Source organism: Ahaetulla prasina, chromosome 6, assembly GCF_028640845.1.
Source record: "Ahaetulla prasina isolate Xishuangbanna chromosome 6, ASM2864084v1, whole genome shotgun sequence".
Classification (NCBI taxonomy): Eukaryota; Metazoa; Chordata; class Lepidosauria; order Squamata; family Colubridae; genus Ahaetulla; species Ahaetulla prasina.
The window spans coordinates 61,877,250-61,888,938 of record NC_080544.1 but is presented as its reverse complement, the minus strand read 5'-3'; the positions used below and the strand labels follow the sequence as shown (position 1 = coordinate 61,888,938).

At 37.4% G+C, this 11,689-nt stretch overlaps 1 protein-coding gene across 1 annotated transcript; it reads right to left on the bottom strand.

Moving 5' to 3' along the window:
• Positions 1 to 63: 63 nt before the first annotated feature.
• ANKRD2 (ankyrin repeat domain 2) lies at positions 64 to 10,364 on the bottom strand. Its single transcript, XM_058186995.1, has 9 exons — positions 9,979 to 10,364; positions 9,226 to 9,333; positions 7,450 to 7,590; positions 6,902 to 7,009; positions 3,702 to 3,800; positions 3,336 to 3,434; positions 1,490 to 1,588; positions 584 to 682; positions 64 to 387 (listed from the first exon to the last, which is right to left on the bottom strand). The coding sequence occupies exons 1-9, from the start codon at positions 10,054 to 10,056 to the stop codon at positions 289 to 291; spliced, it is 930 nt and encodes a 309-aa protein (XP_058042978.1). The 5' UTR covers positions 10,057 to 10,364; the 3' UTR covers positions 64 to 288.
• Between the last annotated feature and the right edge of the window lie 1,325 nt (positions 10,365 to 11,689).

The window sequence follows — 11,689 nt, the reverse complement described above, 5'->3', positions numbered from 1 at the left end:
TTATCAGACCTTTAACAACTGTGTGACAAGCAGAAATTTCACAATGCCTGTTTGAGAAAAATAGAAAGTTCTTAGCTATTGAATTTAATCTCATCATACAACTGCCAAAGATAAAATAGCATTATGGTTGACTAAACAAAACATTAGAAATAGCTGTTTTTTCACTGTTTTTTGGCTTTGTTTTGCTTTGATTGCATCTTTATTGGGGTTTTGCCACCACATTTGTTTAAATTCCAAACCATTCTTGCTTCGAATTGCAGCTGTCTGCTTTGTTCATCCAACTACGGCTCATGTTGGCATTTCTGTTGTGATTGGCTCTTTCTTTTCCAGCACTTCCCGTGTATCTGCCTGCCATAACTGCACCAGATCTGCAGGAGTTTTGCCAGCCTGTGTAGGAGAAACAGAGTTAAGGAGTTTTGTCAAACTCCAAATTGACATGAAAACATTCCATTACTTCAAAATATGGATACATATTTGCTAATTTATTAAATACTAGTGGACAGTATCTGAAAAAGAAACCACATTTCTTTTACTGTTATTTTTGTTACTGTTGATTTATACACCACAGTGAGCAAAAACTTACCAAATTTTTGGCCAACATATCTGCCCCATGCAGAATCAACATTTTAATTATCTTGTAGCGATTAAGGCGTACAGCATCGTGCAGAGCACTGTCTCCCTCCTGCAGTAGAGAGATGACAATACCACACTACCAATTCACATATGATGCTAATATTTTTAAACAGTTTGTTGAATAACTCTAATGACTTGTTCATAGAAAATGCTAGTTACATTGTCAAAAATAAACAAACTGCCCAATAACAGTGTTATGTGGGAATTAGATCTATATGTATGATTGATAGTCAAAGTAAGTTTGCTTATAGTACCAAAATAGGAGAAATAGCAGCAAATAAACAGCTAGATTTTTAAAAATGCATTAAAAATTAGCTTGGATCCACTGAATAAAGCTTTAACAAGGAATAGGCAAATACTGTCAGCTGAATAATGTCTGTCTGTCATAGATAAGATTGCAGGTTTGCCGTTATTATAGGTGAAAAATATTGACACTAGGAATCATAAAGTAGAAATAGGGTATTTCATTTTATGCTTTGTAGGCTGAAAATATCTAAGGCGATATGAAACAGTTACAATAGAGAACTGCTTGACTACCTTGACAAGAAAAAGAAGCATATTAAGATTGAGAATTTGAAATTAAACTTCAAAAGGAAGATGTTTAAATCCTAAAACCATGGCACATCTTTCTCAAGCTTAGTTTTCTGTTCATTTTGTTTCATTTGTGAGTTTGAGTGCAAATATTTGCATGAACTTCATATTACATTTATATTTCACCTGTACAAAAAAATCTGGGTAGCATGATTCTTACAAAATCCTCTGCACATATATAATTGTGGTCATTTATCTTAAAAAGTGGATTAAGATGCAAGTTACATGTTAGGTAGACAAGCAGTCAGAAAAAGGTATTTCTTACACGGTCACGGGAATTGACATCCACATCATTGTTTACCAGATGTTCCACAACGTCTGCTACACCAGTGCGAGTGGCCACATGTAAAGGAGTACTAAGAAGCTGAGTTCAAACAGACAATGAAGAAATGTAAAAAAGAAAAGCAGAAAAGGATAAATATGATTCCTTGTTAGCTATTTTTTTCTTGAAAGGGAGGAAGGTAGTTAATTTAATTTGACGTCATAGTGAATGTTGAGACTAAAAACAAGGTGACTTGAGACTTTTTTCCCCCCAGCCATAGAAATCAGGTGGGCCAATCATTCTCTCAACCCAATCTAGTGCAATAGATTGGGTTGAGAGAAGGCAGGCCTTATATTTAAGATGCTGGCTTAGAAAGCAGGAGATTGTGAGTTCTGGGCCTCTCTTAGACATGAAAAGTAACTGAGTGACTTTGGGTCAGTTGCTCTCTTAGCCCAACTCACCTCAAAAGGTTGCTGGGGAGGGGGGATAAGGAAGGAGGGGTATTAGCTATGTTCACCACTGAGTTATTTCTATATTTTAAAAAGGAAGCATAGAAAGCTAATAATAATAAAGTGTTCTGGGATGTTAGAATTCAAAAAGACAAGCACCTGCCACATAACACCCCAGACTTAACAATTGTGAATAAGGAAGACAAAAGAAATCGGTATAATGGACATGGCAGAACTTGCAGTCAGCAGAATTAGAAGAGAAAGATCTGGAGAAAATCACAAAATACAAGGATCTGCAAATAAAAGTAGAATAACTGTCGCAAAAGAAAGCAAAAATAGTATCAATAGTAATAAGCACCTTGGGTGCAATCCCAAAACATCTGGACACAACTTGAACATTATTGGCATTAACAAAATCCCCATCAATCAAAGGCAACTTTACTTGGAACAGCTTACATCCTCCAATGGTTCTTTTGATGCCATCAGATAATATCTGTCTATCCCAGGTCCTTGGGAAGGACTCAATAGGTGGATAAAAATGCCAGATCCAGTCTTAGCATCTGGCTGACTGTATAACCAACAATAATACTACAGGTTTAGATGTAAGTGGATCCCAAATAAAATACTAATAGCAGATTCAAAAAATCTTATTTTTCAGTTCTTCTAGAAAGCCCAGTTATATTCCTGAATCTTGAAAGTAGGGAAATGAAAATTTGTATCTTCACATGTGACTAATATACTTGGATTGTACTAATGTACTTGGAAAGTGGGCATTCTAGACACAACTAATTTAATTTCATTAATTGCAGTCATGTATTTGATAAGTTTCTTCTTTTTTCACATGAAATACTATAGTTGGGTTTTGGAGACAATCTAGAATAGAATAGAATAGAATAGAATTTTATTGGCCAAGTGTGATTGGACACACAAGGAATTTGTCTTGGTGCATATGCTCTCAGTGTACATAAAAGAAAAGATACGTTCATCAAGGTACAACATTTACAACACAAATGATGGTCAATATATCAATATAAATCATAAGGCTTGCCAGCAACAAGTTATAGTCATACAGTCATAAGTGGAAAGAGATTGGTGATGGGAACTATGAGAAGATTAATAGTAGTGCAGATTCAGCAAATAGTCTGACAGTGTTGAGGGAATTATTTGTTTAGCAGAGTGATGGCCTTCGGGGAAAAACTGTTCTTGTGTCTAGTTGTTCTGGTGTGCAGTGCTCTATAGCACTATAGCACTATAGCATAATCTACTGGATCACCTAAGGCTTTGAGAGAAGTACTAGTTGTGTACTCTGCGTTAACATTAGAATCTTCCTATTCCCGTAAAGCTTTTTTCAAATTTCCTGTGTGACATTGATCTCTTTCCTTAATCAGCTCTTAACTCACCTTGTCCTTCAACTTTAGATTAGCCCCTTTTTCCTGCAAGAGCTTCACAACAGACAGGTGTCCACCACGGCAGGCCCAGTGCATAGCTGTGCAATCCAACTGTCAATAAAAAGCATGACTTGTCAGGAGACAAGTGTTCCAGTCTCCTTCCAAGGCTATATCCAGTATTCTTTGGGGTCCCCTTTTTGATTCCAAATAATTATAACTCTTAGCCCAAGACAAATAAACAAATAGATCTGAGCACAATATTGTACCCATATACTGTATATTTCCACTGTGCTTTAGAGAAATTTGGTGGCAATGATGCATAAATAGCCCATCCAGAGAAAGGGTGGCAATCCCAGCAGACACGGAGAAGTATCTTACACGATCTCTGAAGTCAATAGTGGCACCTCGGTCCAAAAGTTTCTCTACAATTTCTGTGTGCCCTTCCAGGGAGGAACGGTGCAAAGCTGTCCTGTGGAACTAAGTGAGGGACAGAATTAGTCTTCTGTACATGGTAGGCTAAAAAGAGCATCCTTAAATGAAAACCAAAGAGTTCAGCTAAAAGTTTTGGATAGCAATATGCTTAATGCCATGGTAATATTTTAAAAGGCCCTTTTTAAAAATCCTTGCTAACACCAGATATCCCATAGTTGCTCATAACAAATCAATATGCGTGACTCCTCCATATGCTGTTTTAAGCCAAATTTCATCCCTCCCCTATTTTTTTTTTTTTGTTCAAAAAGTTTTTATTAGTCAAAAAAGGTTTATACAAATACATATCAGGTATGGTAAATTTTCATTTTTCTTATCTAAAATAAGAATTTTACTCAAATTTTTTAACACATACAACAGCCATAAGGCAAGCAGGTGACACGAAGTAGCTAAGTTTGCAAATTTTAAATACGTAATAAAGAAGAGTCAAGAATAAACAGAATATCGTACAAAAGAGAATAAGGAAAACCAACACAATCCCAAATATCTTTATCACTTCCTAGTTTTGGATCTCAGAACTCTGGGTTCAGCCTGACCCAACTCCAGGGCCGCAACAGCGGCAGCCGCTTCAGCCCCATGATCTATAACCTCCCCTTCTTCAATTCCTGGGTCATCTGATTCCAGGAAGGCTTTGTGTTCCTCCACATAGGCCGTAGCCTCCGCAATTGTACTGATTTTTTTCGTAATGCCCTCCCGGAAAATCATCAATCCTCTGGCATCAGCCATCTGAAGCCCACTCCTTCTGGTACAATTTGCTTGACAAAAATAATATTTCTTTCTTTTTCACGCACCTGTCTGGGAATCTGCCTCAGAATGGCTATCTCCCTGCCCCTGTAAATCAGTGCCCCACTCCTATGTTTTCTAAGAATTTCATCTCGCCTCTTCTCACAAATTTGACATGATCCTCTCTGGGAACTGCATGCGTGCGTGCATATTGCGAATTAACTCTATAAACTCGATCCACATCCCAATTCATGAAATCAACACCTCTCCCAAGAAATTCTCCCAACAATTTAGTCACAACATCTCTCAAGTCTTCTTGGTCCACTTCTTCCAAATTTTGAAACCTAAGGAAATAAGACATTTTATCCATCTGTAGTCCAAGCACAGCATTGCCTGTCGTCTCCTCTCTTTTCTGCACTGCCGCATCTCACCCTCCAAACCTTCCACTTTCTGCTTGTTTTCTGCTGAAACTTGTTGAGTATCCTTTAAATCCTTTTGGATAGTCACAATTTCTGCTCTTATTTCATCCAATTTCTTGTCCATATTAGATAACTTTTCCAAAATTCTCTCCATCTCTCCAGCAGTTGGTCTCTGAAAATCCTCAGGCAGGCACAGTATCCTTGTAATTTCCTCCGGATCCACCAGGGGCACTCACAGGAGCAACGAGTCCAGAGTACAGTTAGTCAACCAGGAAGTCAAGGGAAGTGATGTCATCAAAATTCTCATAGTGAAGGCGGAAGCTGGACGCCACCACTGTTCCCCAGAAGGAGGGGCCTCAAACCTTCCCTCCTAAATTTCTCCATCACCTCTTCTCCAGAGCTCCACAAAACCGGTAATCTTCTTATTTTAAGTTCTCCTCTCCAGAATAACTCGTGCTCCTTCCAACCGCAGGGAGAAAAACCCCCGCACTCCGGAGCAGTCCACCACGCCACCGATATTCCCTTCCCTTCTCCTCCTCAATTCTTCTCCGTGCCCTGTTCACCACCAGGCTGCTGCAGTTATAAATCCAATGCCCCGGTGTCACCGGGCACAGCGGCCCAGGCGACGACCAAAATAATGGCCGCGGCCTGTGGCCTCCGAACCCCGCCGAGCCTAGGACTCGCCAGCATCGGTCCCCACAGTCCTGTATGTCGGCTGGGAGACCCCTGGCGAGCCGTCCGTGCGGCAGGTGTCCTTTTCGGAACACCTGGCCCCTGAGGGCCTCGGCGGCGGCCGGATTCGGGCGCTGGAGGCAGGAGAAGCCTTCCAGACGTCCGTTGCCGCTGGATACCGGAAGTCGTCTCCATCCCTCCCCTATTTTTGTAGCAATATATTGAAAAGAGCAGATGTGCCATTGGAATGATGTTTCTATTAATAAAGGAGAATGTTTGTAGCTCAAGGTTGAAATGAGGAGTCCTTGGTACTCTGAGCTTGCTTGTTTTCTTGCAGTCATTTCATTTCTCAAACTAGGTAACATCATCAGTGGTCTATTTCTATTTTCCACTTCAATTTTCCAAACATTTTTACTCTTGAGGTGGACATGAGCAAGCATAGAGATAGTCTCAACTTATAACAGTTCATTTAGTGACTATTTGAAGTTACAATGGCTGAAAAAAGTGACTTATGACCATTTTCCCCACTTATACCATTGCAGTATCCTCATGGCCAGATAATCAAAATTTAGACACTTGGCAACTGATTCATACTTATGACAGTTGCAGTGTTCTAGAGCAGGTCTCTCCAACCTTGGCAACTTTAAGACTTGTGGACTTCAACTCACAGAATTCTGGGAGTTGAAATCCACAAGTCTTAAAGTTGCCAAGGTTGGAGAGACCTGTTCTAGAGTCATATGATCACCTTTTGCAATTTTCTGACAAGCTAAGTCAATGGGGAAGCTAGCTTCACTTAACAACTATGTTACTAACTTAAAAAATGGGACAACATTAACTTAACAACTGTCTTGCTTAACAACATAAATTTTGGGTTCAATTATGGTCGTAAGTCGAGGACTACCTGTAGTTGAAATCAAAGATGTTAAATCCAGGAGCAATCTACAAGCTACTCATCTGCTCCTCTTTTTTATGGATGTTTTTGGATATGTTTTTTTCAAAAGAAAGAAAATAACAAATTTGGGGCAACTTATTCCAACTTTAACATTACTTTTAGAGCCTTTTTTCCCCATTGGAGTTTGTATCAATTTAAAAACAGATTGTGTCCCAAAAAAATCCCCTCGATGAGAAGTTTACATATTGGGTTCTACTTGGAATAACAGAAGCAGCAAAGAACACCCTGTGCCAAGCATTGAGCTCAATCAACAAATATTTGAATATATATCTTTAAGGAAAGTGAAAAATAGTCCTGAGGAAAATACACTTCTGTGGTCTTACTTCATCGCAGGTGTCTGGGGAGCCTCCATCTGCCAGGAATTTCTCCACTACTTGTATCCTGCCCTGTACAGCAGCTTTCAAAAAATCCTCCACTGCCACAGGCCCCGTCTGTAAGCATTTTTTTAAAAGAAGGATGACAATGTTGTAACTTTTATATGAAAAGTTATGAAAAGTATTTTATAGAAAAAAGTAAATATGAACCCCACCAAGACATTATGCACTGGATTTTTTAAAAAACCATCAGTCTCCTAGATTCTAGCCTGATATTTTAACCACTACCCCAAACTGGCTCTTGGAAGATTCTAATGGACTTTTATTTTAAAATCCTCAATAATAGTCATGTTGACTGTGGAATTCTGGGAGCTGAAATTAATATCTATGTATCGCCTTAAACCCCAACAAATAAATTTGATAGTTCTCTCTCTTTTACAACAGCCAGTTTGTAGAAGATTGTTCCCTGCCATTTTGCTCTGCTTCTCAAGATCTGCTCGGAATAAATATTGATATTTTCTCTTTTTCTCCAATATTTTCTTTTTCTCTTCTCCTACAATTTCCTCTGGTTCAGGCTCTGGTTTCTCCTCCTCCTTCTTTTTTGGTTTTTTGTGTAGTTTGAAGAGGTATTCGGTACCACCAACTTCAAGGATCTCCTTTCTTAAGTCCACAGAACTCTTCCGCATCTTTTCTTGTCCCTATAAGAAGAGAAATATATACCAAAAAAATCTTAGGATTTTCAAAAATTGTCTAGGATCTATTAGTTGTCTGATTTGCTAAGTAATATCATGGAACAGTCTTTGGCTTGTTACATCAGCCTTTCCTTCCTGGTCAGGCAGGGGAAGGTATGTTGCGGATCCTGTCAACCAAAGAATTCCAACAGGTACGGTCCAGGAAGGGAGCCTTCTTGGCATTACCCCCATCCTGAGAAACATTCTGACCCAAAAGTGAGGTGGGCCACCATTCTCCTGGCCTTCAGGAAAGGCATAAAAGCATGACTCTGTCCCCTTGCTTGGGATGCACCAAAAAGCATGAAGGCATGAGGCTGATTAGTGCCCTGAAACCTCCTCATGTCTTTTAATTAATTTTACCAATTCTTACCTCTTTTAAATATTATACACTGTTTTTATGCTTTTAATTTTTTATTATTTTATTTTATGAGACTGCTCAGTCTTTTGGTGAGAGAGATGGGTGGTTCTTAAATATAACGAATAAAAATAAATAAATACATAAATATAGCAATCTTTAATTCTTTATTCCTCCAATTTCTTAGCATCTGCATAGCAAATTAATATTTTTATAACAAATGTCTATAGAAACTAACAATAGATTTTTAGTTCTAAAGGATTTAGCAAGTAACTTAGGGGTTTCAAAAGCTGAAAATGCTGCTGATCCAACCTTGTTAACAAGTGTTGTAACTATAAATATTGCTATTGAGTTACACTGCTACAGGATATTTCTCTCTTGACACAGAGTATGTTAAGTTGATCCAAAGTCAATGATCACTATTTCCATTCAATTTTTCCATATCATCATCTTTTATAAATACTAATTTATAAAGTTGAGTTTCCCAATATAGCACTGGAAAAAGGATCAAATCATTTTTGATTAAACATTCCATTACATTTTTAACTGACTTAATTGTTTCTAGTTTCCTAGAGTTTTAGCATATAAATTGTCCAGGTGAAAAATTAACACCATCTGTTGGCTTTCAGTACTTAATATCTGACACTAGGCAAGCATGACGATGTAGCTCCAGATTCAGAAAACCAGTTCTTCTCTTATTAATTGGTAATTGCATTTTCTGTGCAGATAAACATTCTGAAAATGTTTTCCAGAAATATGAACTAGAATTCCTCTCAGAATATAAATTAATTTGGGAATAATATTCATTTTGAGAGCATTCACTTTTCCCCAAAGTGCAAGGACTAATGACTCCCATCTATCAATATCTGAAGAAACCTCTCTTGTATTTACATGTTATGAATCAAGTTATGTCCTTTGGTATAGACATACCTGGATATTTAATGGATTCAGCATAAATATAGAATTGATATTCCTTAAATAAATGTATAACCAAATGAAGTATCCTGCTATTTTACTAAAGACACCCATTTGTGCATCCATTCTGAGATAGTAGCATGTAGTTCAGAAATAAATAAAATAATTTCATTTGCAAATGAAACCAATTCATGTTCAACTGAGTTATGTTACCAATCCTGGAGTGGTGAAAAGCTAGTGACTAATAAACAGAGAATGTTTTACCCAATGAAATTCTGGGTGTGAGTTTTGTTGGTAGAATAGCTAAAATAGAATCTAAGAGTCCCACTCACCTTAAGACTTGCAATATCCTTGTTAACAGGTCCATGTTTTTTCTCCTCCTCCAGATGTGGGATATCCAACCGGACCACTTCTGGTGGCATTGCAGAGGCGTGTTTTTTCTGGGTTAAAAAAATAGAGAAAGTGTCCAAGCCTGAGGCATCTGCTCTCTGCTTTTTTTTAGTTTTCTTTTCTAATTTATGGTGCATTCTACCTTTGAGGGTTTTATTCGATTTATCCAAATTCTTTTTCTTCTAAATAATTTTATTAAAAGTTTACAAATACAAAGCTAAAAAATAATATCAATCAAGAAAAATATAAAAAGTAAAGAAACGATAATCTCTTGCTGCTCCAGGGTAACCTGATAAGTTATTTTGAAACTTATTTTTTACCACCAAGATATCCAGATCCAATACAAGAATGAGCCTTTCTCTCTTAATAACTAGAGTTTGAAATTATTTTGTTTTTTTGGGTGACCTTAGTATACTATACTCTGATAAAGCAGCAACATATTTCATTCCCTTTTTTAATCATAAAATTAAAATTTGAGGTCAAAACATGACTTCCCCTCTAAATCTGCTTCCTGAACCAATTAACAAAACTCTCTGATAAAACAGCTGTGCCTATCAAGAATATTTTGCTTGACTTATGCCAACATCTTCCATCCATAGTTTAGTATTCCAGTAAGCTTTCAAGTCTCATCTTTTGCATCTTCATTTACTGCCTGAGTCCCAAGTAACCAGCCTTATTTGGCTTTAGATACTCACTTGCTGCTGTTCATCTTCCAATTTCAGCTTCTTTTCAATCAGCTCCGTTGCCCATTTTATCTTGTTGTCCATATCCATCTTTGTTTGTCCTGGAAATGTGAATATTCTCACCTACTCCTCAGATCCTGACTCAGCTTCCCAATCTTTTATACTCTGTACTCTCTGACATCTCCTCTTGAAGTCACTGATATTAAGACCTATTTCCTGCCCCCGGGTGCCTTTGTCATGAGCTCAGTCTGTCAAACTCTCTTTACAAATCATATATCTAGTGATCCTTTAATAGTCACACATCTCTGGCCAATCAGGAAGTAAACACAGAATTCCCTGAACTACAGAGAAATATGAGATTTTGGCAGAATTCCTTTAGTCCCAAAGAGGTGTTTGGGCTTTCCTGGTTAGATTGTGGGTGGAGTTTATAGCTCCATGTCTGGACAGAATTCTCCATAACTACTTATGAATTATTATGATGCTTGGTAGAATAATCTAATATATAATTGTAGAAGTGATCCTAACTTGGTGCCTTCCAGATGTATTATATAGCCTGAGCACACTAGTTGACAACAGTAGATTTATAATCCAACACATCTGAAGAGTACCAAATTAGGAAGCTATTTATTTTAAAATGCTAACTTGCTATGGGAAAGTGCTACATACCAGCCCATGGGATTTGCCAGAAAGGTTTGCCAACCTGCCAGGCATCTAACTTAGTCACAAAGCCTGGAATAGTGAGCATGGAATACTATGAATAATAATGGGTGAACCAGGGGCAGATGAGATGACATTAGGAAGAATTGAGATGAGAACTATTTATAGCGGACACAATCTCTGTGCCCCTTCCCTCCTTTAAATTATGACAGCAATGTTGCTCAACTAATGGGATGTTCCTGCATATACAAAATGTAAATCCTTTTCCTAATAATCATTCAGAATTTTATTTGGGCAACTTTCTTTCCAACAATAGACGTTTGCTTATATAGGGATGTAGGACAGAATGAGCTACTGGGAAAGGAACAGGCTGATTGACCAAACATATTGGCCCATTTTAAATAAGGCTTGAATTTGCTTAGCATCCTTTTTCCTACTATCCCCATTTCCTGAGACAAAAGAATGGTTCTAACCACAATCAGCCTATTTCCTAATTCCTACGTGCATGATAAAAACAAGTCCATATACTGCATATACTGTATATTTTTATAAGTGGATTAAACATGTGGTAACTCTTTCAGTTTCAGAGAATCAATTTATCATCCCTTAAATTCTTTGTAACTTGTAATCTTGTATTCCAGGTATTTTTTTAAAAAGAAGTTTAAACTGTTGAAAATGTAACTTTTAAAGTCAATATGAACCAGAGGCAAAGTAATTCTGCTATTAATTATGTTGATGCCACAAGTTTTGCAAAAGTGCAAAATGTCTGTGGTTTTGAGTCTTGACACATCCAAATATTAACAACTGATGTGAGTTTCTAGGGTCCAGCAGGTATAGTCTATATAAAATTACCATATTAAGAATGCTGGGTAGCATCATATAAATTGGTACATGTTTGATTGTTCATCAGTCAGCTAATTTGACTTCTGAAAAATGAATAAGTTGATTTGTAATTCAGAGTTCACTCTTTGTTATCCCTTCATTTGTACTTAGCAGATGAGCAATGTAAAATATGTGTACTGTACAAAATGAGTCATTAACATACATTATTAATTCTGACATGAAA

Coding starts and splice junctions, on each gene's coding strand:
- ANKRD2 (XM_058186995.1), bottom strand. CDS start 10,056: ATGGATATGGACAACAAGATAAAATGGGCAACGGAGCTGATTGAAAAG. Junction 9,334..9,978: donor TGGAAGATGAACAGCAGCAA/GTGAGTATCTAA, acceptor TTTTTAACCCAG/AAAAAACACGCCTCTGCAAT. Junction 1,589..3,335: donor ATCTAAAGTTGAAGGACAAG/GTGAGTTAAGAG, acceptor GTTTGAACTCAG/CTTCTTAGTACTCCTTTACA.